The 27258-nt window shown below is 48.3% G+C and overlaps 8 protein-coding genes across 8 annotated transcripts; 5 read left to right on the top strand and 3 right to left on the bottom strand.

The window, feature by feature from the left end:
* Positions 1-106: 106 nt before the first annotated feature.
* Positions 107-1756, top strand: MCYG_06408 (DNA-dependent ATPase MGS1; the record flags this gene model as incomplete). Its single annotated transcript, XM_002844398.1, has 2 exons — positions 107-629; positions 654-1756. 2 exons carry the CDS (start codon positions 107-109, stop codon positions 1754-1756), a joined length of 1626 nt encoding a protein of 541 aa, XP_002844444.1.
* A 770-nt stretch (positions 1757-2526) lies between these two features.
* MCYG_06407 (cell division control protein 31) lies at positions 2527-3452 on the top strand (the record flags this gene model as incomplete). The annotated part of the gene is made up of 2 exons (XM_002844397.1): positions 2527-2933; positions 2988-3452. 2 exons carry the CDS (start codon positions 2577-2579, stop codon positions 3450-3452), a joined length of 822 nt encoding a protein of 273 aa, XP_002844443.1.
* Positions 3453-4018: 566 nt separating this feature from the next.
* On the bottom strand, positions 4019-6613 carry MCYG_06406 (ADAM protease ADM-B; the record flags this gene model as incomplete). The annotated part of the gene is made up of 4 exons (XM_002844396.1): positions 4019-4354; positions 4438-5203; positions 5271-6492; positions 6547-6613. The coding sequence occupies 4 exons, from the start codon at positions 6611-6613 to the stop codon at positions 4019-4021; spliced, it is 2391 nt and encodes a 796-aa protein (XP_002844442.1).
* Positions 6614-7908: 1295 nt separating this feature from the next.
* MCYG_06405 (conserved hypothetical protein) lies at positions 7909-10063 on the bottom strand (the record flags this gene model as incomplete). The annotated part of the gene is made up of 3 exons (XM_002844395.1): positions 7909-9609; positions 9854-9892; positions 9998-10063. 3 exons carry the CDS (start codon positions 10061-10063, stop codon positions 7909-7911), a joined length of 1806 nt encoding a protein of 601 aa, XP_002844441.1.
* A 4218-nt stretch (positions 10064-14281) lies between these two features.
* Positions 14282-15610, top strand: MCYG_06404 (conserved hypothetical protein; the record flags this gene model as incomplete). The annotated part of the gene is made up of 1 exon (XM_002844394.1): positions 14282-15610. One exon carries the CDS (start codon positions 14282-14284, stop codon positions 15608-15610), a length of 1329 nt encoding a protein of 442 aa, XP_002844440.1.
* Positions 15611-17553: 1943 nt separating this feature from the next.
* Positions 17554-21625, bottom strand: MCYG_06403 (C2 domain-containing protein; the record flags this gene model as incomplete). Its single annotated transcript, XM_002844393.1, has 5 exons — positions 17554-19146; positions 19213-20706; positions 20778-20857; positions 20903-21152; positions 21338-21625. 5 exons carry the CDS (start codon positions 21623-21625, stop codon positions 17554-17556), a joined length of 3705 nt encoding a protein of 1234 aa, XP_002844439.1.
* Positions 21626-22409: 784 nt separating this feature from the next.
* Positions 22410-23418, top strand: MCYG_06402 (conserved hypothetical protein; the record flags this gene model as incomplete). Its single annotated transcript, XM_002844392.1, has 2 exons — positions 22410-22542; positions 22622-23418. 2 exons carry the CDS (start codon positions 22410-22412, stop codon positions 23416-23418), a joined length of 930 nt encoding a protein of 309 aa, XP_002844438.1.
* Positions 23419-24760: 1342 nt separating this feature from the next.
* MCYG_06401 (acetate--CoA ligase) lies at positions 24761-27054 on the top strand (the record flags this gene model as incomplete). The annotated part of the gene is made up of 6 exons (XM_002844391.1): positions 24761-24793; positions 24854-26095; positions 26155-26415; positions 26476-26605; positions 26662-26936; positions 26992-27054. The coding sequence occupies 6 exons, from the start codon at positions 24761-24763 to the stop codon at positions 27052-27054; spliced, it is 2004 nt and encodes a 667-aa protein (XP_002844437.1).
* Positions 27055-27258: the final 204 nt, after the last annotated feature.

Here is a 27258-nt window from a genome sequence, read left to right as displayed (position 1 = left end):
GGTGCTTAGAGGCAGCTTTGGTATTACATCCTTCATCTGAGTAATAATCCGAAAATTGCTAGCTCCAGCCACTGTAACTGTTTGGAGACTAGGAGTCCAAGGCGATATGGGACCAAGCTGCCCGATCTGTTCAAAGCCCATCAAAGCAAGCAAAATAAACGAGCACATCGACTCAGGGTGCGAAGAGTTTCTCGATTCCTCTCAGGGTAGTCAGACTTTGCCCGCTGAGGGTTTAACGCAATCTCAAACCAGCCCATCCAGTTCCATACCCAGCTTCTTCCAGCCCGCTAGCTCTAGGAAAGCCGCAGCACAAAAGTCGGTTGAGCGGTCGAATGGCGTAGCCCATCATGCACAGCCTTCCAAGGTTGGGTCAGGTAAAAGGCTCTTCTCCCAAGACGAGCCCGAGACACCCACATCTGGAGGCACTCTGAAGACCCCGACCTCTCCGTCACCTTTGCACGGTAACAACGATCATTCAGCGAAGCGTGTCAAACCTTCGAATGCATTACAAAAATCAGCGCCGTTGGCGGAACGCATGCGGCCACAGACGCTTGACGAAGTGTGTGGACAAGAATTAGTCGGTAAAAATGGGGTGTTGCGTGGTCTGATCGAGCGGGACAGGGTTCCTAGCATGATCCTCTGGGGCAGTGCAGGCACGGGGAAAACCACGGTTGCTAGGGTCATTGCTAACATGGTGGGAAGTCGATTCGTTGAAATCAACAGTACGAGCTCCGGTGTGGCCGAGTGCAAGAAGTTATTTGCGGAGGCAAGGAATGAGCTCAGCCTAACGGGGAGAAAGACAATTATTTTCTGTGACGAAATCCATCGGTTCTCCAAGGCTCAACAGGACGTGTTTCTCGGGCCGGTTGAGAGTGGACAGGTTACGCTGATAGGTGCTACGACTGAGAACCCGTCTTTCAAGGTCCAGAATGCTCTCCTATCACGATGTCGAACTTTTACGTTGGCCAAGCTTACAGAAAACGACATCTGTGCTATACTCAACCGTGCATTAAGAGTCGAGGGACCTAATTACTCACCCTCCGCACTGGTTGACGAGGAGCTTGTTAAGTACCTTGCTGCCTTTGCTGATGGCGATGCTCGAACAGCCCTGAATCTATTAGAGCTGGCGATGGACCTATCCCAGAGAGAAAACATGACTAAAGAGGAGTTGAAGAAATCTTTAACTCGGACTCTGGTGTATGATCGAGCAGGCGATCAACATTATGATACCATCTCTGCCTTCCATAAATCCATACGCGGAAGCGACCCCGACGCATCACTGTATTATCTAGCGCGGATGATTCAGTCGGGGGAAGATCCCCTATATATTGCTCGCCGCCTCATCGTGGTTGCTTCCGAGGATGTTGGATTAGCTGATAACAATATGCTATCACTAGCTACAGCAGCTTACACAGCTGTTGAGAAGATTGGTCTCCCAGAAGCGCGAATCAACCTTGCACACGCTACTGTTGCCTTGGCATTGGCCCCGAAAAGCACCAGAGCTTATAGGGGGCTGGCTAATGCAATGGCAAGCTTAGAAGAGCCAGGGATAGCGGGGCTACCTATCCCGATTCACTTACGAAATGCTCCAACGAGACTGATGAAGGAGATTGGTTATGGTAAGGAATATAAATATAACCCCGACTATAAAGATGGAAAGGTAGTGCAGGACTACCTTCCCGAGAAGCTCATTGGAACGACCTTTCTTGAAGACCTCGATCTTGGAACTCGGATCGATCCTGCACTAGAACCATGAATGTTGTCTTTGCTTTGACTTTCTTATGGACAACCACTCAAGTTTCGGGTCTCCTTATCGTCGTCCCGCTGCTCCTCTATCCTTGACCTAAGGCTGGTGCAAATGGTATATCATGGGGGTTTTCTATTTCACGAGCCGCGCATTGGTCAGTACGGTAGGGGTGGATGAACCCTTTTCCAGATAGCTACGCCGTTTACCCAATAAGACAAGGTTGACGGCATACTCCATTATCCAGTATCAGGCCCATGTCTCGAACCATGGATATTTCCAGGAACCGTTCTCTGTCCACTCTATGTGCGGACTATTATGCTACCTCCTTGGTAGACGGGTGGGACAAATATCAGGCTATATATATAAACCTATCCAAGGGGAATGGGAGAAACAGCGACTATAGAACATATTTACACACCATCCCACAACCCAATGAGTGCCCCATCTCCAGTAAATATCCATCTAGAGAATATATCTTTACTATCTCTAATCTGATTCTTTATACTTGCTGGATCGCTTAGTCATCCGCGTCGCGTCCGCGAAACTTCAAACACGAAAAAAGAAAGCAAATAATGAAAGCATCAAGAAGCAAATTCAGACCAGATGAATGAGCATTTGCGCATCCTGGCGAGATTAAAACGACGCTCAAGTATACCAGCGCTGCCAGCTCCTGTTTTTCGCCCTGACTCTATCTATATGAAGGATTCCGCACCCTAGTCATTAATCATCGCACCGAATCCACATACCCAGCCCCCAGAATTATTCCGGTTATAACTAATAAATAGACTTGGTCGAGAGACACACAAAGTCCCGGGAACCAAGGCACACCATGGCCTCATCTTCACATCCTTCCTTTGCTCCTCGTTCCGTATATGCCAACGCAGGTAAACTAGCGGACCGACCTCTAAACACCAACAACCCACTTCCGTTCGGATCCTCAGTCCTATCGCGACGTGAAAGAGAAGACTTCGGAGACGCAGGCAAATCTCAAGGCCACCAGCTTCATCCCGGTGCCGGAGCAGGTCCATCTCAAACACATTCGCAGATCCAGGGACAAGGGCAGCATCAAGGCGGCGGCGTAATGGGGGGAGTTGGTCCAAATGGTGGCAACAATAACGTTGCCAATAACGCTAATAACCCATTAAACGATCTTTCAGAAGAACAGAGAGAAGAAATTAATGAAGCTGTATGTACTACATTACCCTGCTTGAATGTAAAACATTTACTAACACTTTGGCAGTTCACACTCTTCGATCTCGACCGGGATCGTCACCTTGATTATCATGAACTCCGCGTTGCCTTCCGCGCACTCGGCTTCACATTATCGAAACCAGATCTGATTTCCCTCCTAACAACGTATGGTGTCCCGCGAACAACGAATGCACAGCAGCAACAGCAACAGTCGAGACAGCAGCAAGCTCCACCCCATCCATCTTCGCTCTTGATGCCACTTTCGTCATTCCAAACCATAACGGCACGGAAGATCCTGGAGCGAGACCCACGAGAAGAAATTCTACGTGCTTTTGAACTATTTGACGAGGGAGGGAAAGGATACATTGACCTTGAGGATCTAAGACGGGTAGCTCGTGAGCTAGGTGAGACCGGCCTGGAAGAAGACGAGCTGAGAGCTATGATCGAGGAGTTTGATTTGGAGGGTGTTGGTGGTGTGACTAGGGAAGGCTTCGTGGGTATATGCCTACAGTGAGATGTTGTATAACTATTATTACGTTTATATTTTTGGTTTTCTTTAATTTATATCACGGCGCATGAGGGGAGGAAAAGATGATTACTTTGAACGAGTGGAGTTGGATTTCATATATATGTGGCTGTGATGTCCACATCGACTTTGTTCCTTGTACTCTTGCAGCGAATACCTAATTAGTTACCTGATATTGAAATAGCTTCTCATAAGAAATTCAAAAATATATCATTGCTAAATCAGTGATATGTACCGAGGTTTTTCTTGCCTCCTCGCGAATATACATACATGCGGTCCGAAAAAGAATAAACCTCCCAGAACACCGATAGCAAATGTGGCCGTTATTCATGCAATGGTGTTAGGAGGCTAGGGAGGAAGCAGTTGCGGAAACAGGTAGAGAGCCAAGTATGACCTCTGCCTTTTCTACCCGTACAAATGCCACTCCCCCGTCCATTACACCCATGGACTCTAAACTAGAGAAGAAAAAGCAAGCGCTGAGTGATAAAACATTGGCAGAAGGGAAATATGTAGCAAAATCAAGGGTAATAAATCAAGGGTATAGAAGGCAAGGGTTAGGCATAGCGTGTGGACGGCATACGCCCTGGATATGCAGGGGGAGGAGCATTGATGGGCGGAGGGACATGGTTGTATTGAGGATGTCCCCCCGGTGATTCAGCGTTTGGAGGGGGGCCAGTCCATCCGTTGTAAACAGGGGGCATAGGACGCATGTTGATAGGCGCCATCTTCCTGTTCCTGGGACGACGTTTTTTAGACCGTCCACATATACAGGAGAGAATGGCTAGAAGGAGAAGGCAGCCTACTCCAACGGCTACGCCAATGACAATCGGTTTATGACGACTAACCCAGTCGGAGACTTCGTTGCCAAATGTGCTGCCGGTACATTGGCCCTATTTAACACGAGTTAGCCAATCCGTTTAACCATGTACTAATATATGCTATAGATAATATATATATGAATGGAAGCACTTACGTTCTCACACGTACCGCCGCCTCCGCACGGCGTTCCATCAAGGAAAGTCAGGCTGCCTTCATAGCGCACATCGGGTCTATATGGGTCCTTGCAAGCCACTTGACAGCCATAGGAATCAAAAGCCACCGTCCTGGATCCAGCAACCTGGCTCCCCAAGTGCATCTGGCACTGTAGGTCTCGACTTGTGCATTGGCCACTGGCACACTGCAGATTCGTGCCGCAGGTCTCGCCGTTCTTAGAGTGCGTATCTCGAGGACAGTCGCCGGAATTCCCAGTACATTTCTCTTCGGGATCACAGGGACCGCTGCTCAGCCGACAGATAGTCGAGCTAGAAGCAAACTTGCAATCTCTGCAGCATTCTTCGTTTGCGTCATCGCACTGAGAGCCAGAAGTGTACTTGCATGTCTTGGGGTCGCAGCATTTATTGCCCTTGCAGCTCTCGTCACCGCCGCAGTCACAGTCTTCACCGTCTTCGACGATGCCGTTGCCACACTGCTGGCCTGAGATTGTATCGACTCCACGGTTTGTGGTTAGACAGTTGGTTAGGATGCTATGTTTCGCCATTCGAGAGCATATCTGGCCCACCGAACAGGGTGAGAAGGCAGTGATCTGGCTTCCGGATGTGGGATTCATCATAAACTTGCCGCCCGCATCGCATGTGGTTGCGGTTGAAGGGCAGCATCTGGAGTTATCTGGGTTAGATGGGTCCTGGCAGAGGGCGCTATCACAGTCATGGACTGCTCCAAATATGTGACCGGCTTCGTGACTTGAGCAGGAAGTTAGCATGTTCATAAATTCAAAAGTTTGTCATGCGAGAGAGGGCCTCTACTTACGCAAAGACTTGCCAGGTGTTATCCGTCTTGGAAACCACATTAGCACCCGAAACGGCCTGTGAGCTGGCATTGCGGGTGTTTGAGTCCCCCTGAACACCTTTGACGCATAGCTGAGCCGCCCATGCAAGCCCAACTTGGTTTTCGGTAGTGCAATCCGTCATCAAAGTCCAAAAGGCAAAGTCATCAGATTTCTTCCCACGCCAGGCAGAAAAGGTATTCAGCCTGTCCGCGAGGGTGAAGGACTCGTCTCCAACACGCTCGCCACACATTTGGTTGAAAGGAGTGGCAGACGATGCGGTTGCCGGGCAGTTCTTTGGTAGAATGTTGACTTCTCCGAGAGTGAGGGATATGTTGAAGGTATGTTCATACACGACAGAGGCAGCATTGACGACTGAAATAATGTCCGTTTTGGCATCCATCTCCGAGGCAAAGGTGCTGGTGTAGGTGCAGTCCGCAACCACGCCTATCAAGGCAACCCTTCTGGTGTTGGGACATCCATCTGTGTTTCCGATGGTGTCCCTTAAATTCTGGGACCCAGGGACAGTACCAACGGTGTCTGAATTCTGGCGTCTACCTATGCTGGTCATCAGAGAGCCCCATAGATTGGTGTTGTTCTCCTGCGGTAGGGGAGGAAACATGAAATCAGACTGGGTGCCGTATGCGAGAGTGTCTGCATCGCAAGAAGGCGAAGATGTAATCGACCGCTCGACGGTGTCATGTGTCTGGGTCCGTATATCCGATCCTCGAAAGAGAAGCATGTATTCACCCGGAGTAGCGTCCAACGGCGGATCATGCGGGTGCCTTTTGTGCACGTACTTTGTCTTTGGGATGATCTGGTGGTGGTCGTGCATGACGGTAAAGACGCCTTCAAACAGAGGATCCTCCCCGTCTCTCTGCATCATCACGCGAGCCCATCCAACCCTCTCCCACGATCCAGACTTCCTCTGCACCCAGGCCCATCCCTTGAACACCCTATGGTCCCTCCGTTCTATCCTTTCCATCCGGTCTACATTTCCCTCGCCGTCGAGAAAGGCCACCCGCGCATCGTGGGAGAGAACGTCATGGTTCGGTTCCAGCTGTAGTTTTATCCGGCTGCTCCTTGGGTAGAGGTCAAATGTGAGATCAAAATGCGAATGGGCATGGACACGATGAGACGGCGTATGTATAACCGGCCGTTCGACACGGGAGATATTGTTCAGTCTGTCTCTTGCATGCGAGCGAGCTACCAACAGCCAGTTAACACCGGTTCATCAAACCGATAAAAAGAGTCACTTACCATCAACATGCTGGAAAAGTGAACCTGCAGTAGCTATCACAGCAAGCAAACAGCTAAGGGCTTTCATCCCCAATATTCATAGAGGCTCAAAGCCCCTGGTTTGTCTTGGTCTGCTCAGCGTGGAAGAGCGAAGTTTCGAGGAGTCACTTTTTTTTTTTTTTTTTTTGATATCCTTTAAAGATGATGACGCGTTAACCTGGGAGGCCTGGCAAAGTATGGTCCCTATAGCGTAGAGATGATATTAACAACGGTCAAAGAAGAAAACGAAGCCGTAGTTGGCGAAAGATGATGCTTCTATCAAGGTCGAAAAAAAATTATCGTCAGCCGTCCGTCAGCCTCGATGACAGCAGGAGAGTCGTATAAAACTAACTGTCAAGCCATCAATCGATCTCGGCAGCTGCAAGACGAAGACGAAGATGAAGCGACCAACCTCGACAAGCCAGAAACAAGAAGAATCGCCCTTCTCTGCCCAGCGATGATATGTGATAAGAACGATGCTTGTCGAGAAATTCCTTGCAGGATGAAGTCACTCTTGAGGCGCAGCTCGCTCTCTTTTGCCCTTGGTCTGAGTCCGTGAATGCGCTGCGATGCGCGGCCTTCTTATGTGGCACCGCATGGCGTCCACAGTGAAGAAAAAAGCAATTATAGAGAGTCGACGAGCTGAGGACGATGATTCCAGGTCGGTTGCTCTTTGGTATATGCGATATCTGGTGTATCTGTCATTTCAGTTATATGCAATATCCAGAGAATCAACCTGCGTTCCTGAACCGCCCAGCCAGATAGCCATCTTGTCCCGTCTGCTCTGTGGCTCAACCACTCGGATCAAGGGCATCTCAGCGACCAGACGAACCTCGTCTTCCACCGTCATCCGGTATACGAGGCTATGCATGAGATGTCATCTTCTCCCTCTTCTCTCTTCAGAGGAATTGTTTAGCATGGGTCCATATGTTGGTATAACAGATATTATGCCACAACAACTATCATCAGCCCACTCGATGCAGACGATGAGACTCTAGGCTCTCGTGGAAACTACACTTGTAAGCCTCGATATAGGCTGTCTTCCTGCTCGGCTGGTCTCATTTGACAGTTACTCTACACCAAAAAGACACGATATTAGGGCTGTTGGTAGATGTTCAATTGGGCATGTCGATGTTGACGGTGGCAGCATTTTCTTGCCAATCTCGCCACTGACTATTTGTCAACATCAATAGGATACAGGCAGATATTTATTAATTACTGCCATTTCACTGGCTGACATCGCCATTAGCTCTATATCTAACCATGCAGCCTACCATTCTTCCGTGAACTAACCAGCTTGAACCATACCAGACAGTTAAACAAGAAGACATCAAACACCGGGTGTCAATCAGTGATCGAGTGGTAGGTCTCATGTGCTTGCAGCGCAAAATGAGGTATAGAAGCACCACATATCTGGCATTCAGTGCATGCAGTGCCTGCATCCATTGCAGGATCGTCGTCTTCATACTCCCACGCATCATCAATTGAGTTCTCCACCTCAGCATGATCGCCAGCATCAGCCACCCTCCATTCTCGAAGAACCTGATTTTGCGATTCGAACATCCTTCCGATATCCCGACCTGCGCTATTCTTCGTTGACCCTGCACTATCCACCATATTGGTCACAGCCACATTGATCAACCTGATTCTCCATCCACACTTTTCCGGATGAAGTTTTCGAAAGGTAGGCATTAAACATTCATGTACCAACCGTTCAGCAGTGACGTCCACGTTTTCGTTGAAGGAGAATATGAATCGTGGTACAGGGCAGGATCGGGAGATGCGGTTGTTATATAGACTCTGCGTTTGATTTGTGCTGCTGGGCTGGACTCTGGAGCGTGTAGAGAGTCGTAGTGTCCTAGGGTGTGCTAGCCATCGTTTCTTTTTCTCTAACGCCCCAAAGGCCCGATTATTCGTAGTATCTTTCCCTGCATCATCCTCTTCTCCATCGGTCAGGTCAGTGTGCATTCGTCGAATCAAGCTACAGGCCAGCGGAAACATTTCCTTCTTCACAGCATCCAGTGTATCCAGCTGGCGAAACGAATCTTCAATACTAATCTGAGTAGGAACCATCCGGGCAGTAGCAACTTCACTACAGTCAACACCATGGATTAGTTCCGATATCTTAGCCCCAATGTCCCTGGGCCATCCTCCACCTGATAATATTCTATCAAGCATCGACGGGGCCATTCCCGGGAATGTCCTCACAGTGCTAACCGTAACTTTGTCATCTTCCCTAAGTTCTCCGTACAACTCTAGATCATTTTCACGACCTAGTACCGCCGCTCTTATGCGGCTAGCAATTTTGAATCCAATACCAGGGACCTTGCCTATTTCATGGCCATCCATGAATTGAGTGATATAATTATCACTCTGGTCTGCATCGTGCAGGTAGGGCGGTATGAGTGTCGTTTGATTCCGTGGTTTGTGAATGTTTCCGACTAGCTTTGAAAGAAGTTTGGATGTAGAAATCCCCACGGTACTGGTATAGCCCTGTTTCTCCTCTAGCTGCTTCCGTAGATATTTTCCCAGGTGTGAAGCAAGAATCAACCTCTGTCCAAGGTCTGAAGAGTGTAATACACGTTCGGGCCGTGGATCATTATCCCGTGGAGGATATGTTGGACCACAATATACAGTTGAGTCATACTCGAACCCAACACTAAAGTCATCTTTGTCTAGCTGGAAGAATGCGTTCGTAACATTAGACTCTAGCCATTGGAGATTGTAATCTATCATAGAGGTGACATCCAGAAACACCTCGTCAAATCCCAATCTCTCGACCCTGTCACCCCAGACGAGTGATTTCAAGAAGGAGTATAGACGCTTGGAAACGTCACGGAATTTGGTCAAGTCCTCTCCAAGCACAATGACGACTTCAGGACATATCCTTTTGGCATCCTTGATAAGCTGGAGTTTCCGTAACCCTCTTCTCCGCGCTTCGTAGTTGCAGGTCACGACAATCTGCTTCTGCTGCACAGCGAGTGGTACTGTCTTGAGGGCGGGATTCTCCGCCTCGAATACAGAGGCATAGAAGCAATCGTAGTCCTGTCTTAAACATGTTAACAGCCGTTAAGGTTGTTCGGGGGCGAGGATATAAAAACTCCACGGAAAAGATATATGTCTCGGGAAAAGGGAGGGACAAATGGGGAAGGCTGGAATGAAGAAGCAGCATGGGAATTGCATCTGCTGGGTACATAGGATGTATGAAGATATAAGATCCACACCGTCTGCAGCGACAGGAAAGTCTTGTTCTCACTCCCCTGACCACATGGGGAATAAAACATCAAACCACGTCCTTGATCTTGGCTAATTTTATATGGGTGTATAGCTTTAAGTAAAGAGGGTAAACAAAACATGACAACACACTGGGGAGGAGGGCGCCGTAGAAGAAAAGAGAAAAAGAAAGGAGAGGAATAGGATGAGGAATGCTGACAAAATGTAAGATAACCCTGTTATGATCTGTTCGTGGAACCCCTGGCTTCTGCACAGTTAACGCCATGATGTTTTCCCCCAGCCTACTCCACTACCGTGTGCCTGTCAGTTCCCGGTTGCAACCACGGTAAAGAGGAAACCTGAAGCATTCCAGAAAGCCAGGCTGTACATGCAGGGCAGTACGCCACGGTATAGAATGAGCATGCATCAACAGTAACCCTACTCACCAATCTGTCTAGGATCCAATCCTATCTTCCCATGCCTTTTTACCCCTCGTCTTCTCATGCAGTGCCGAGACGGGTGACGAGACTCGTGTGCATCAATTGTCTAATTTCGACATGTCCCAGAAAGTCGATGACACCCTGCGGCGGCGAGAGAGGTATGTTGTCCCGTCCGCCACGCAAGGAATGGAGATATAAGTTGCCCTTAGACTGCTGCCAGAATGAAACGTGAAGAGCTCCGAAAAACCTTCGATGGACGGAGAAAGCCGAAGGCAAGACCTGAACCTGTTAATAAGGCTATCTTACTTAAGCAGCTAAGCTCATAAGCAGGGCCAGGGTGAGAGGAGCTCAAGAAAAACGGAGTATATCATCGGGAGTTATATTCGGTCCCAAGAATTCCCACTTCTCAAAATGACCACTCTTGTCCATTCCTAACGGCGCCGGAGGATTTCTGCCCCAAGGTCTGCGCACAGCTCGACATAAACTGGGGTTTCTTCCACATATTATCCTTGATTTGTCCCTCGCACGACTAAGACTCCTCCGTGCACAATACAGTAATATCATATAGCCCGGAAATGAAGGCCATCACCACGTCTCAACGGCTGGCTATTGCTCATCCCCACTTTTTAGACAGGAAGTTTCAGTCCTCAGAGGTTGCATTGGGCCGAGATTAAGGTCGGGTCAAATACTAATAATATCCAACACGTTTATCTTGGACCATCAAAATAAAAAGAGCGTAGCGTCTCGATCGTCCTGCCCTGAATTGCTGATCTGCAAATGAGGAGGGGGAGAAAAAGAAAAGAAGAAAACTCGAGTTCTATACTTATAACAGCCATCCATGCAAAAACAGCGGCTGGCAGCGTCGAATGAAAAATCAGTCCTTGATATGATCGACAACTAATGCTGTGCACAAAGTGGAGATCATGGCATTGCATAATATGAAAGTAACTTACGGAGTAGATATTTGTTGATTCCATACTATGCACATACATAGTATACATATTTCCTGCTGACTCCACACATTGGACGAACTTCGCCCTGCACAATGATGCACAGGAGGGCAAGGATGGGGCCGAAGAGTGCCAGGCCTACCAGCTATGAGGCAGCAGCGTCGAGGAAGGGCGGGCCGGCATGGAATTGGATTTTCGCCATAAAGGTGGCCGAGAGCTTGCTGTCTAGTGATATCATCAATTCGTAAACAATGGGTACAGAGCACATATACTAAGGCATATATGTTCATTCTGGCTATTCGAGACCACCGAATTGGTACCTAGATTTATGCATATAATTAACCCTGGTAGAGGGATTTTTAATCCTAGATCCGCTGCTTCCAATCACACTCTCTTCCATAAGGGGCAAACAGTTCAGGCAGGGAGTTCTGTAGACAGGGACAGGTCCATCTGTCTCTCTCTCTTTAAGTCAGGGTGGTGAAGTGGATAGTTTTATCTCCCGGCGACAAGTCTATAGGGGTCGAACATGTAGAAACAACAGGCCAGGTGGACGTAGGAAGAGAAGTAAAGGCCATACTGAAACTTCAATTTCTGGTGCAGAAGAACATCGAACATCTAAACTTTCCTAGTTTGGATTACGCACAGACTTCATCTTCATAAATTCTCTTTTGACCGAGCAAAATGAAAAAGAACGAGTCCATCGACATCACCACTTGTCATATCACCATTGCATGCGCTTATTGGAGACCGCGGAGTCTGTTACGTTATCCAAAACAGTTCTTGGTCCTCAGCTAAGTGCTTATTTTCTATCTGTAGTTGTATCCATGGCTGACCCTAGGCAAAAGGAAATGAAGGAGAAAATGTCCTGTTGAGTGATGTCTATCGGAGAGAAAGCGTTCAGGCATGGGGTGAAAGTGGAGCATCTCACAGTATATTAACAGGTTCGCTCATGCTGCGAATATACATAGTATGGGGTCTTCCCTGGCGCAGATTGCTTCACCTCATTGGTACATCAAGCCGTGGAGAGACTCCGAAAGAGAGAAGTTGTCCTCCAGACCAAGAAGATGGATGCACACGCTCTGCATATACATATAAGTGCGGGAAAATTATATGCAGATGGCGGGGGAGAGAAAGGATAAATCAAAAGGTAACCAGCTTTAGGCTCAAGGCCTTTACCTGATAGGGCCTCTAGTCCGTGAAGCTTACGCACCTGTCACAGATCCTGGCCCTTGCCCAGATTTTTGGGGGAGGGGTGGTGAACCACGCCAGAAGTAACTTACTCACTTGGTCACCAAGGATCAAGATGAACACCATATACTGTGTACAAAGTGAAGTTCTCGGTTGTTCGGAAGATGTTATCGCGGACTGACAGACGAGTAGGAGATGGTGGGAAGAATAAAAAAGTAACGGGTGGCGTTCGCGCTTCTCCTGTTACAGATGACGCTTTTTATGCATTCTGACAGCATAAGTGCTGGGTCCGCCCTTTTCGATGACGCTGTTTCTTGAGGACAAAACAACTCGAACAATCGCAGTGGAGAGGAATGAGAGGCCACATGAGGGCCAAGGTAGACCTGAGCCATCCTTCTCTACACCCGTTTTCTTCATGAAGAATGCCGTAACTCAGTGGATGGGGACGGATCGCCCCGCCCTGTGCCACCGTCCCAAGTCTCTCCCGCCAGATCCTCAATCATCGACCTGCCGTCTCAGAATCAGAATCAGATACGGCAGTTAATTTATTCTCACACAGAGGGCAAGAAAAATGATTCCTGAAATTCCTGGATATGCACGGGGTCTGGAGCGTTAATAGCAGGGACGGAGTATGGACGCATATGGCTAAGGGCTCTCTCTCGTATTTACGCAGCAGAGTCTGGAGTTCGTATTTTGCAAGGATGGAACCGCAAGTGGCTACCCAACATGGTGGAAGGTGTGGTATCTCTGAAGAAGGATCGGGGATAAGATAACCTCGTCCTCGTATCTCTGGAGTATATCTTATTTACTGATATTACATTCTTCGTCTCTTAATGTTAGGTATGCTAATAGTGGTTTTTTATCAGATACACAAGCGTTGTGCTACCGGAAAAACTGCGATCTTCTCCCCAGTCTATCAAAAGGACCACTTTGACCAATGAGTTAGCCTTTGAAACGCTGGCCTAAAAAAAGGGATACCTCCACAAGTGGTGCCGATATATAAATAGGTAGCGCGTGGTGGCTCCGCTAGCGATCGTCATGATTCGTTCGCTCCCCTAGCCTACGATTGGCAGATAAGTGCGCCTTCACCATGACCAACCCCTGTCCTTGCCCCAGTGCCTTTCGTCTGTGAGGGCGCTTCCTCTGTGTCTATTTCCATCTTGTGCTTTTATTTTTAATTTTTTACTTTGTCAAACTGAAAAAAAAAAGAAAAGAAAAGAATTTCCGAGATAATTTTGATCAGGATTCTTGTTCTCCTACATATGCATTTCATTTGACGGTTGAGAGACCGTCTCTGCTAACCGCCCAACTAACTTGCAGTCTGTATGCTTCTCATCTTCTTTTTCATTCTTCTTCTACCTCTTCCCCACTACCTTCTCTCTAAAAAATTTTTCTTGCTCTTTTTCTCTCTTCCTCACTTTACTTACTTCTCCCCCTCAGACGGAGCCCCTACTCTGCCATGCTCTGATCATCGCTTAGGCAGTATCGAAACAATTATTGAATCAAACATCCCAATGAATCTCCCACAGGAATAGAAATTTACCCGCCACCATATATTCGCCATCTCTCAACATGCATGGCTCCACTCGAACTGGCATTGTCATATATTGTTTTTCCTGCCGCTATATCAACATTTCTCTCGCGTGCTTTACAGGCAACTTCCAACTCATGACAATACTCTTGTCCTAACTGTGCCTCTTCCTCCTTGCTCTCTATCCGGGTCCCTCCGTTGCAGGAAGCGAACTCTTTGGGGCGGTCTATTTTTGTCCTGGCTTTTCGCCTCTCGCGTGGTCTCGAGGCCGGTCGCTCGGATTTAGAGACTTCTCGTGGATTGTTATTTTTTTTTTTTTTGGCTTTCCTCCTTCTTTGGGGCTATTTGAATTATAACATCCTCCCTCTCCCGGATTAGACATGATCACTATGCCGATGGCTTGTGAGAAGCCCATCAATCTCATATCAGTGGAACCAGAAGCCACCTCTCCTGGCCGTAGCAGTTCCCCTGCGCTATCCTCATCATCCTCTTCATACTCCTCCACCGCTCTCTCACCGGCGTCCTGCTCTTCATCTCAATCTTCAGCAACTGCATACTCGCCGGTCACCTCCTCGCCCTCTGAAGATTACCATCGACCTACCAATATGCTGAAAGTTGCCACACAACCAGCGGTATACCCAGCCGTGCCCATGATAGCACCGCCTGTAACAACCATTGCTCCCATGCGGAACCAAGTTGGTCCCAATATCAACAAGAGGCCAAAACTATCCCTACAAACGTCATGCGTGCCAGTCACCTTTGGGAAATCATCGACTGCGCTATCTCTAGCTGTTACGAGTAATAGTTGCCAATCTCCGACTAACAGGAACACCTTCAACAACGCCTACGAAACATTTCACCGCGCCAACTCTCCAATGTGTCGCTCGCCGCTAAAGGGGCCCTCCAGAGCTCGCCAACGTGCGCCTTCATCATCTTCTGCCAGATCTGGGACCATCCATGCTGCTGGTCCTCCTTACAAGCTACCAAAAGGCATTCGGGGCATTCTAAGAAATTCACCTATCCCTTCACCTGCCCAGGCTGAGCAGCAACAGCCCCTTTCAGCCTCTGGTGTATCTGCGGGAACATACCCTGGGAGCCCAAGCTCAAACATGTGTATCTCAGCGCCATCCAAAAAGCGAGTAAAATATCGATACCCACTTGACGAGGTAATAAAAACTGTCAAGTTTACCGCGAAACACTCTGACATCGAGTCAACGAATCCCTCTCGGGCGAGCTCTCCACTCGGCACATACTCATATAGCTCGTCTGAGGAAGACTCGGACTCAAGTGACTCTGCTTCTGGCGGATCTACGCTATCAGAAGACGAGTCAGGGAATATTAAAAAGTCTCCCAAGAGAACGAGGAAACAGACTCGGGCAAATCACAAAAGTTTTCGAAGCGAGAGACAAATACTCGCTGCCGGCGTTCGAGACGGGCTACTACCTTCGCGGGAGGACAGTCTCCCCCCTCAGACACCCATTCACCAACGTACCGTCCAGAGAGAATGGCGGTGGACCCTGGGCCCGATCAAAGATGGCTATGTCCAGCCCTCCAGCCCACCAAGCTCCGACCGTGCAACACCTCCAGCGCCTTCAACACCTCTGGCTGAGAGAAGAAATGACGATGCTTGTCGAGCGTTTACTGACATGACGCCTCCACCGTCACAACGCTCGGGGATATGCTCGAGTCCGGTTGTCAAGCCGAGCTTGAGACTGAGATGCTAGACCCTAGCCATTACTAGTCAGATACCGTCACCATTAACGATACCAACGAACGTGACGACCTATGCATACATACATTTATATATATATACTTTGGCGGATAGGCTACTTCCCTTTCCACTTCGCTTCTACACTGCTTGAGGAGGCACTTTATATCACGACTGCCAAAAATATATCACCCAATTTGCTTGTTTCTATTGCTGTTCATTGGCGGGAGTCTGGGAGCAAAAACGAAGCTTTGGCTTGTATACCCATGTAGCGTTTCCCTTTCGAGTACCAAATATTACATTTTCAATAGCTGGACATATTGAGAATAAAGCTATATACGTCAGTTTTAATCATGTACATGCGCTCTGGAATACATCCACATATACATGACATCATGTATACATCTATAGAAGTGTATATTAGATATATATATATACAAACAGAATTAAAGAACAGTTCGCCTCGACTCTTGCTTTCTCCTCGTATCCCTAGCCGTTTAACTTCTCTTACCGCTGAACTTCCGCGGTCATTCCGACTTCCATCCGACTTCGACGGCCTTCGCACGATATACTCACGCCTATTCTCCGAGTGTGGCTACTAGACTTAACATTCGCCTGAAGTATACATGAAAAAAGGAGTCTTCAGGGTGGTGTGGAGAAGTAAGAACCATCGCCGGACATCAGGAAAAAAAAGAGAGCAGCCACTCAACCAACACGAACAGCTTCGCACAGCTTCGCACACTTCGCACATTCTTCGGGGGCAGCCAACTTGTTTCTCCTTTCCGACATCTGATGTGTCTCACTGGTCGGTACAACGGCCATCTCCCTTGGACTCCAAGGGGGCCAATGGCGGACCTTCGCCGACTGCATATGTTCGTTGGGGTCACGCCTGGCCTGCTTATATGCATGTATATGTACCATCTCACCGTCATGCCTCGTCCGTTGCATATATACATATATATTTAGAGACGGACAAGGACAGGGAAGAATGAGATATTACCTGTCTGACCGCCCCATCTCTGACCCGTTCATGGTCGACAGGAAGATGTTGGAGCTGCAACGGCTCTTTCGGGCCCTTGCAACCATCTAGACGCTGACCGCTCCACCCTTCTATACATATATATTTCTAAGAATAGCAAACCCGGTTGGACCTCATGCTCGGGGTTATGAACACGCATAGCTAAGTCACTCGTCTTCTGCCTTGTTCGATGGCATGGAGAATGAACGTCGTCTTTAGCTGACTGGTTTCTTTGCTTTTTAGCCGAAAAGAAACGAGAGTAGCGTTCCCGTTGGCAGCTGGAAGGCAGAGCAAAGCCCCTTGGCGTGTGCTGGCTTGCTTTTTTTTTTTTTTTTCAGAAGGAAATCCTTCTTCGAAGCTGAGGAGTGAGAAGTTATTTCGACTGGAAACAGGCAGAATTGACTTGTGACTGTGTTACGTTTCAGCCTTCTGCTACACGGACAGGGACAGGGGCGTATAGGGATAAGCGCCTACGCCATGCAAGGCCAGGGATGAAGCATTCGAACATCAAGCATGAACATCAGACAGGAAAGGGAGGGAAAAAAATAAAATAACGGCAGAGGGTCAAGAGCAGATTTGCCGCCACAGGCTGAAACTGCTGATTGTCCAGAGTCTGTGCGGTTAAAAGGGCTGTCAATCGTCATATTGCAGACGGCTCAACTTTCTCGTTTAGGAAAAGAAAAAAAAGGAAGACGAGAGGTTGATGTGTTATTTGTGAAGAGATGGCCTCGTTGGAAGAGCACGCTTTGATACGTCTCATCGGATACACTAACTTGTTAGCAGGCATTTCTTCGAGATGTGGATAGAATACGAGGAGCCCGGGCATTTATTTATAGAAAATAAGATGGATGAGAGCACACGATAAAAAAGTACTCGAGACCCGGACGTAGGTAAAACTAAATACACATGGCGGGAGAATGTGGAGGAAAGGAACCCCCAACTTATTCAACTTCGGTACGAATGTCTGGCTCCCGGCCGGTCATATCGCCCATAAACTTGTCCTTCACCTTCTTCATCGCAAACGTAGCTTCGTGTTTTACAAAGACGACATTACGAGCTGGGCGCCATTGCATCACGCCACGGTGCTTCCGCCATTCGCTTCGTCGGTTTTCCTTGTTGCCAATTCGTCGTCTTCGCTCCTCTGTCGTTTCGTGACTTGATTCTGAGAGAACTCCGTCAACTGGCGCTGCGCCGGTGTTGTCATCGCCATAGTCACTTACACTTCCGTCATCTTCATCATGGCCATGCGAAGCTAGGCCTCTGTCTGCAGTTTCTTCTTCTGTGCGCCCCTCAATCGGTTCGGCGGCAGGGCCACTTGCACGGCCGTCCGCGTGGCCTACCATCTGTGGATTGTTGTCCTTCGCTATCCCATCTCCGTCCGTCATCATGGGTGCTGGAACCGTTTGGTTTGCATCTGCACTTCCCGCAGTCGTTGGGCAGGGCGTACCCCGACTCTGGTTCTCGTATCCTTCGGGAGTTTGGTCCTGGCCTTTGGATGCTTCCTCGTCCTTGACACGAGAGTTGACGTTTTCTTTCGTTGACTTTCGGATGATATCATCAATTGAAGATAGGTCACCATCATTGGACATTTGCCCTCCATGTTTGGCGTTGGCTTGACGGAGGATATCTCGTTCCTGGATAAGAGACTTCACATGTAATAACTGCACCGTTGGAGGGACTTCTGACTGGATCTCTCCTCGAACTCCTTCCGCCACACTTGCTTCCCAAGTCTCAAAGGCCTCTCTAGAATCGTTATTGTTGACAAGCTTCTCATGGCATTGATGGAAGCCAGGAGCAAAGCGGCAGCTGAATTGCATTCGTCCAACCATCTGAAGGTCTTCCAAACCTGGACTAGTCTTGGCTTCTTCCCAGCTCTCTTCTGTAAGGAAGTTTTGAACTAACCGTGCAGAATTCTTTGCGGCCCAAATAGGTATGTCCACGGACGTCTCTTCGTTGTCAACTAGATTCTGGAGCCACATGAGAGCGTTGGCAGTGCCTGAACTATGCGGTACCTCGAATATTACTGCAGATCGATAACGGTGCTTTGTTGGCAATACAGCCTCATCCTTTAATTCTGATGTAAGTTCGTAAGAGCCTCCCTCCTCTGTTGAATCAGGTGTCCATGCGGAACGCGGGATTGAAATTTGAGCTCCGCTAGTTCTCATCTTCAGCTTCCCACGAGAGGTGCAGTTTTTCAGCGTTATCTTGTTGGATGTGAGATGGAAGCAACCGACATCGTACCCAAGTAACTTGGGTGGAAGTTTCAGTTCAACACTACGGAACAAGAGAGAAATTCGGATGCGCCCAAAGCCAATACCTCCATCCAAAGGGTACCATCTGGTGACTTGGGAGCTGGCTTGGAGTATATCTGATAGTTTGAGAGGCACAATACCTAGGATAGGATCATGCTCTCGATGCCTCTGATCTCGAACGGTAATAGTAACCATGGCTGATCTCCAATCCCGAATGAACCTCTCCGTTCCAGCATTGAATATCGGCTTACTGGAGACAGCTTTGGCTCGAGTGCGGAATACCTATACCACCATTCAATTACTTATCCACAGATGAAAAAACACCCAGAAAAGAGAAATGATACTTACCGGTTCATCGTTCAAGAGAATACTGCAGTAGCTAGTAGGAAATTGCTTCCCTTCTTCCCCAGTACTCTCTCCATATGACCTTGCTGCCGTGTATTCGTTACCCTTTCTGTTTTTAAGTGTTCCCTTGATATCCTGGACTTGCAGGTTGACAACCTGGTGAATGACAACAGTGCATATACCGCTTGGCCAAAGAGGGTCAGGTGGAGTGCATGTAACTGCCTCCGCATCATCTACTGGTGGAGGAACGTTTCCTTTCTCATCCTGAAGGGCGGGATGGTCCTTCAAATCCTTGGGCAGGGAATCATCTTTTCCATCAGTGCGAAGTGCATGTCGGAAGTGTGGTTTGCGGAAGTATCCCACTTCCCAGTGAAGCTCCCCTGGCATTTCAGTGCCTGCATCCATACCCTGAAGCTTTGAAGTAATTGGAAACATTTTCCCGGGCTGTTGAAGCAAGTTTTGCATAGACAACTCAACTTTGCCGACAATATCATCAGCAGTACTCCTGTCTGAATCCCATAGCTCGACACTGAGCTTCTCATCAGCCTTGATAAGCTCAGGAGTCACAAGGAGTGCCGTGGACTCTTCCCACACCGGGTTGAGATCGTCACAGATAACTCTCGTACAGTACATCGGTTTCCCATACTTTGAGAATGAGAGGTTGATGTAAGGGTCACTGCCACCACCTTTGCTGCCCCTCTTATCCTGTTTGCTCAATCCATTGGCTTTATGGATTCTCACCCAGAAAACACCCAGTGCGCTAGTATCCTTCTGGATATCATCACCACCAAGAATCATGCCAAGATCAAGTGTCATTGATTTTGGAGCCACATACATACTCACTGCGGCTTTGATGGCGTAGTTTACGAAGTTGGATATCAATGGGAGGTTCAAGACGTTGATACCTCGTTTGACCATGGGGGCGCAACCGGCTCGGATGTGTGGCATACCCATTAAGCTAAACGTCAAGCTCTTGGCGAAAGGTGCTTCGGGGGTAAGCTGTAAACGAAGCCTGACAGTGCCAACAACCTCCGATAATTCAACGAAAATGGGGAAGGGGACTCCGAATAATCCCTTAACACCAAGGTAGAAAACAACCATCATATGCATATTTTGCGCTCTCGCGGACGCCGTTTCTCCGGATGGTTTAGCGTGATAGGCAAATGAGCATTCGAGGTTGTACGGCTGGCTTCCGTCCTCTTCGGCAGCAGCCTGCTGTTCGTCCTTATTTTCCAGATTGTAAGAACGCAAACCGCTAATCAAATCTGAACATTGCCCATCTGGCAGTGATCTTAAGCTGAGTATCCGCAATGGATTTGACCCTTGGTCTATCTCAGCAATTCGGACGTTCTCAATTACTCCTGGTAAAGAAGCATGCATCACATCTTCGATAGTGTCAGCAACGCTTGCAAACATCTCCGGGTTGATCAAGCCCCAGAATACTTCAACAAATGAATTCATCCATTCCGCAGATTCAGGAAGAAGATTTGCGGTTGCCTAATGGTAATAACAAAATTGTTAGAATTAATCCTTTGCAAGAAACCAAACAGCTGGAGGGTCCAACATACCGTCTGTCCACGAACCTTCTCCGAATGCCACTCAAAAGTTCGCCCTCGCCGGATAACGTCGAAGGTCCAAAGCCATACACCTGTTGCGACACAACATGAAAGGGGGAACATCCATTTCAACTGACCTCCAGCAAAACGTCCAACGACTAAAATAGCAACAAAGATAATAGAGCATAAAATGCTAGCACTCTTCTCTAGCACTTTGAACATAGGCTCATAGCTGATTGAGGGCGTTGGGTGAAATAAAATATTGGTTTTCTCGCCGTGTATGGGCACATCGCTGGTAGTGCCGGTCGCAATCGGCTCTGGTGGCGATACGATATCCTGAGTATGCTTGTATTCATCCAGAGGCTGTGATGGTTTGGTTTGAAGTGACTAGTACTTGGGTTAGACAAATTCACAAGACAAACAAGTCGGGGGAAGATATGCTCACAGTCGGTAATCCAAGGTTCGCATTTGGGACAGACAGCTAGTGTAAGATATCTCCAGTCAGTCTAGGGTTCTCCTATACTCATATATTCGTTGCTAGAAAAAGTAAGAAAAAGTAAGGGGGAAATTACCTGTGGAGCCTTCACAGCTTTCATAAATTCCTTCCCTACATCATCAATTTCCACTTCTGCTCCCGTGGTTGGATCTGTCACTACCCGGCCCTTCGATTTATGCGTTGGAACCGGCTTCCGATGGGGAACAGCCGAACTCGGTGGGGGGTTTTCGTTCTTCCTGGTCTCTTCATCAATTCGTTTGTCCCTTTCCGCCTTTCCGACGTCTAATTCAGCAATAAATTGTTGTATAGTAGGAACCGGGTTGGATTCACTCCAATAGCCCCCAGGCTTCTTCTGTGTCGTCATTACAAGGGTTTATCTTGCTTCCAAGAGCTCATTTGAAGTAGATATCTTCAACAGTGTGAGACTGCTCCCTCCCTTGAGCAATTGATATATCAATAAGAACAGTTGAACAATTTAGAGGCTTTAAGAATGAAGAGAGTAGTTCTTCAACTTTGTTCGGGGATTTTATGGTAAAATATATGTTCTATTCGGACAGCCCTTTTAGATGGTTTCCAAGTCCCTGATATTGATTGTTCGGACAAGGCCCCTAGAGGTACTGACGTCATAGGTGGCAAGCCTATGCAGCCAAACGGCTGGTTGCTGGCATTGGCCAGGACTGTAGGTATAAGAGTTAGCGGGCCCAACAAAGCGGCATATACATATGAAAGAATAGATGTGGACTTGAAACCTGGCAAGGCCTCTCACGTCTGTACGCACTATGAAGTAATCCCTCCCTTTCCAGGGTTTTCGTGAGATCGATCGACATTGCTAAGGATTATGTTACGCGTGGCGGCGCACATGTAAAATCGTTACACCCCCGCGACCAACGAATATCTCCTTCATCAGTACCACGAAGAACGGTAAACTCCATCTTCTTCCATCTTCGGTTCATCGCTATTATATATAATGAAGCTCGGACCATATATAAAAATAGGGATTATAGTTAACCCGACCCGACATATAAACTTGTCACGTGATGATAATCTGGCCCTAACGTCACTCACAGTAAAATGTAGATCAAACATATGTTGTTGGTCAAGGATTATCGAACATCAACAGTGAAAAAGACCGGGGAAGACGACTCGCGATGGCCGAGATAGAAGAAACAAAAACCCAGCGTGCTGCTCGCCTACGGCGAGAGAAACGAGCGGCAAAGATAGCGGCCACAGGAACTGCGCGACTGGACAAAATAACGGGTTTAAGTGGCCGCTCCATGTCATGTATGTTAATGTTGAGGACAAGTTCGCAAGAGATTAGCTATTATATCTTTCTATAACATGCTAACCATCACTTTCACAGTTCGCGAGGATTCTCCATCAGCTAGAAATACTCCTAGTCCTCCACGATATTCATCACCACCGGCACAATCACCACCACGACAACAGCAACCACCAGGACCTCCTCAGGGAGTAGGGATGCCTTCGAACGCGGGAGAGAGCTCTCCCCAGTCTATAAAAGAGCAAGAAGAATACATACGTGCCCTCCTTCGCTCCCAACAAACTCCTCCTTCCGCCCAAGATAACACGGACCCCACAACCAAACTACTCAGCAGTCTACTTGGTATGCCTCCTTCTGGGGCTGGTATGACTACTCCAGGCGGGACTCCCTCCTTTCCGACCACCGCAGGTGATACTCCAGAACTCTCTCCCAACGACATTGCGTCTGCTTTAGGTGTCCCTCCTTCCATGGCCAGCTTCTTCCTGCAAGCCAACTCTGCGCCCGCCTCCCCGTCTGCGCAACGGAACAATTCTATATGGAAGGCTATTCACATCATATTTGCGACAGCTACCAGTTTATATTTTTTGATGCTCCTGCAATCGACCGTTTCTCTTTATGGCGGAGGCGATCGACTGCCACCTCCGGCAACTGCGCAGAACCCGTTCCTTATTTTGGTTATGGGTGAGCTCCTCCTTACTGGCACGCGGGTGATTTTTATGAATAATGAAGGAAATGGAGCGGGTAACGGTATTATCGGGGCGCTCAAGACGGGTAAACGAGTGCTCTCCGATGTAATTCGGGATGGGAAAATAATGATATTTGTGCTGGGGATAGGGTCCTTGTGGATGAATAACTGGGGGAAGATTAAAACAGAATAAGATTAAAAGATGGTTCGGCCGTGGGATAAAGCCTGTGATTACTTTTATGATATATACGATGACAATGCTTCATGATATTTTAGCTGGACTCCAAGTATAAATTCCTGAGCTACGTAGCCTTGAGCGGGCAAAACTATTGCCAAGGAAGCTTGAATGTGCTATTTCTACTCTAGATAAATGGGATTATAATTTCTCACTTGTTCCATGGATATACCGTAGTTGTACATCTTGCGCAAACGTTCATCTCGATGTAAGTGTTTGTCTTTCCGTCTGCAATGCAAACGCTCACATTGTGGATTGGAAGTCGAACTGGCCCAGAACGGACACACCATATGACAGGATCAATATAATATCTGCATTCCAACTCCAACCACTCAGCAAGCTGCGAAAAGCCCACTGAGCACAAGGAGGTCAGTGGAGTATATCCGAATATGGAGTTACTATGTAGGCCCTTAAAAATATATGTATCTTGCTGATCATATATGGTAGGCTGTGCTGCAACGGGTGGTGGATTGTCTCCGTAACCCGCTGAAGCATATATCACCATCTAGCTTTCGCCGAGCAAGCATCCTCATCATTGATTCGACGCGCATTTATGAGACCCCTGGTGAGAAGCGAATTTCGTAAATCGATATTAAGCATGTAACCCTGCTGCATGCCGTGCTGCTACCTGGCCTCTGGTGGCTTGCTTGTGTCACTGCAGCAGGGGCTTTTGGGCCCATCGGATGCCCAGGCAGTCAGTATCTGCTCGTCTTCTGATCTCGGGGTTTCCGTTATCTCTGTCGTCCTCCTCCATACTCTAAGAGAAACTATGGGATATGCTGTTTGTAGTTATGTTTTGCGTGTTCCTCCCGGCTGAACAGAAGTTAAGTCTCCCCTATAGTAGCAGTTTTTGAGATACCGGCTTGAAGAGATGGGTGCTGTTAGACTGATGCAGAGACGCAGGACGATAGAGGAACACTGCATTTATCCCTAGCCGAGAGGCATCCTGGCGCTGCTGTGTGACCAGTTGGCGACATCTTTGGGCGAAAAAACTATATAGTTAACTTAGTGAGATGGTTAAGATGGAGATTTGGGCATGTAAATAAACTCAGCTGCAGAAGCCGAGTCGAAGAACCTGTCGCCGAAACCCTCTTCTTCTTATATTAGCCATCTCCCACCTCTCTCTCTTTCCCTGTCTCTCTCTCTCGTTCGTCTTACTTTTACCTGCTGCACCGCTGGCAGACGTTGTGTTCGTCCCCGGACGCTCCTTGGAATAGTTACATCGACCCCGCTACCCCGCGATCTGGATACAAGCTGCGGCTGAAACAAAATACAAAGTCGACGCTGAAGGCTCAACAACATGGCAGAGACTGAAACTGCTAAAACCCCGGTGGTATGTTTTGTTTTTTGCGTCATCAGGAGAAGGGATGGCTGTATTTAACCAGGCGCATAGGTTGTGGAAGCCCACCAGGTTGATACTTTCCATGTCCCGGAGGAGTACCACAAGCATTCGACCAGGCCGCACCTCAAGGACTTTGAAGAATACAAGACTCTCTATGCAGAGTCCATCTCTAGCTCGGATACCTTCTGGGCACGGCTGGCGCGAGAGCTTCTGACCTTTGAGAAGGACTTCACCACAACGCATATTGGCTCGTTCGAGGGTGGTGACAATGCCTGGTTTGTCGGTGGAAGGCTGAATGCTTCTTACAACTGCGTCGACCGTCATGCGCTAAAGAATCCAGACAAGGTTGCCATCATCTATGAGGCTGATGAGCCCGGCGAGGGCCGCAGCATCACCTATGGCGAGCTTCTAAGACAGGTCTCCAGCTTTGCATGGACTCTGAGACAGCGAGGAGTGAAGAAGGGTGATACGGTGGCTATCTATCTTCCCATGATTCCAGAGGCAGTGGTTGCTTTCCTGGCCTGTTCTCGCATCGGCGCCGTCCATTCAGTTGTATTTGCTGGCTTCTCGTCAGACTCACTCCGTGACCGTATCAATGATGCCAACTCCAAGGTTGTCATTACTGCGGACGAGGGAAAGCGAGGTGGAAAAGTGATCGGAACCAAGAAGATTGTTGACGAAGCCTTGAAACAGTGCCCAGGAGTGTCTAGTTGTATCGTGTTCAAGAGGACGGGAGCGCAGGTTCCATGGACAGAAGGCCGTGATCTCTGGTGGCACGAGGAAGTCGAGAAATACCCCAACTACCTCGCTCCTGAGCCCATGGACTCAGAGGACCCTCTTTTCCTGCTGTACACTTCTGGTTCGACAGGAAAGCCAAAGGGGTTGATGCATACAACTGCCGGTTACCTGGTTGGCGCTGCTGCAACTGGTAAATACGTTTTTGATATCCATGACGACGATCGCTTCTTCTGTGGTGGTGATGTCGGTTGGATTACTGGACATACTTATGTTGTCTATGCTCCTCTGCTGCTCGGCGCTACAACTGTTGTCTTCGAAAGTACCCCTGCTTACCCCAACTTTTCGCGATACTGGGACGTCATCGAGAAAAATAAAGTCACACAGTTCTATGTTGCGCCTACCGCCTTGCGCCTCTTGAAGCGTGCTGGTGACGAACACATCCATCATGAGATGAAAGACCTCCGAGTGTTGGGAAGTGTGGGTGAGCCTATCGCAGCTGAGATTTGGAAGTGGTACTTTGAAGCTGTGGGAAAGGAAAGGTCCCATGTCGTCGACGTAAGTATATTCAACGCTTCTTTTTGACGGCAACGGCTATCTAACGGCAGCAAATATAGACCTACTGGCAAACTGAGACAGGCTCCCATGTCATCACCCCGCTGGGTGGGATCACCCCTACCAAGCCAGGGAGTGCATCCTTGCCATTCTTTGGCATTGAGCCTGCCATTGTTGACCCAGTTTCAGGAAAGGAACTGACGGGTAACGATGTGGAGGGCGTGCTGGCGTTCAAACAGCCATGGCCAAGCATGGCGCGCACAGTATGGGGTGCTCATAAGAGATATATGGATACCTACTTCAACGTCTATCCAGGATTCTATGTGAGTAAAAACTACACACAAGACCAAGCTGTGCTTTCTTAATACTGATTCTGGAAATAGTTCACTGGAGACGGCGCAGGCCGAGATCACGATGGATACTATTGGATCAGAGGCAGAGTAGACGACGTCGTAAACGTCTCTGGTCATCGTCTCTCGACCGCTGAAATAGAGGCTGCCCTTATCGAACATCGTAAGTTCGGCGCTTCCAGAACATTATATGGTATCACCAGAGTTAACACACTATAGATTCTGTCGCCGAGGCTGCCGTCGTTGGAGTGACCGATGAGCTCACCGGCCAGGCAGTCAATGCCTTCGTCGCCCTCAAGACAGGTAATGAAATTGGCGAAGAGATCCGCAAGGAGCTGGTATTGCAGGTCCGCAAGTCTATTGGGCCATTTGCGGCTCCCAAGGCTGTCTATGTCGTTGAAGACCTACCCAAGACTCGCAGTGGGAAGATCATGCGCCGTATTCTCAGGAAGATCCTGAGCGGCGAGGCCGACAGTCTGGGCGATATCTCTACGGTAAGTGAATTCTCGTTGAGTCATACATTGTCCTCCTAACAACTGACTTTCTTAGCTCTCCGACCCAACTGTGGTGCCTAAAATCATCGAGATGTATGAGGCTACGAAGAAGAATTGAGTAGCTCAGGAGCTTTCTCATAGAACTCCGTATATCAAGGGATTTGGTTGCGGTGGGTATCGTCTTTCTTGCGTAGATGAATATTTATAGCCTATATATACAAGTAGTCGTATTATCCTTTGTCAATGGCCTATCCAAGTAATATATATCAAGTCCCCGTCCAGCCATCTAATAAAAACTGCTTCCGCGGACCCCAAATTAAAG

The sequence above is a fragment of the Microsporum canis genome, genomic scaffold (assembly GCF_000151145.1).
Source record: "Microsporum canis CBS 113480 supercont1.6 genomic scaffold, whole genome shotgun sequence".
NCBI classification, from domain to species: Eukaryota; Fungi; Ascomycota; class Eurotiomycetes; order Onygenales; family Arthrodermataceae; genus Microsporum; species Microsporum canis.
The sequence above is the reverse complement of the archived record's forward strand: the minus strand, read 5'-3'. Positions and strand labels throughout refer to the sequence as shown.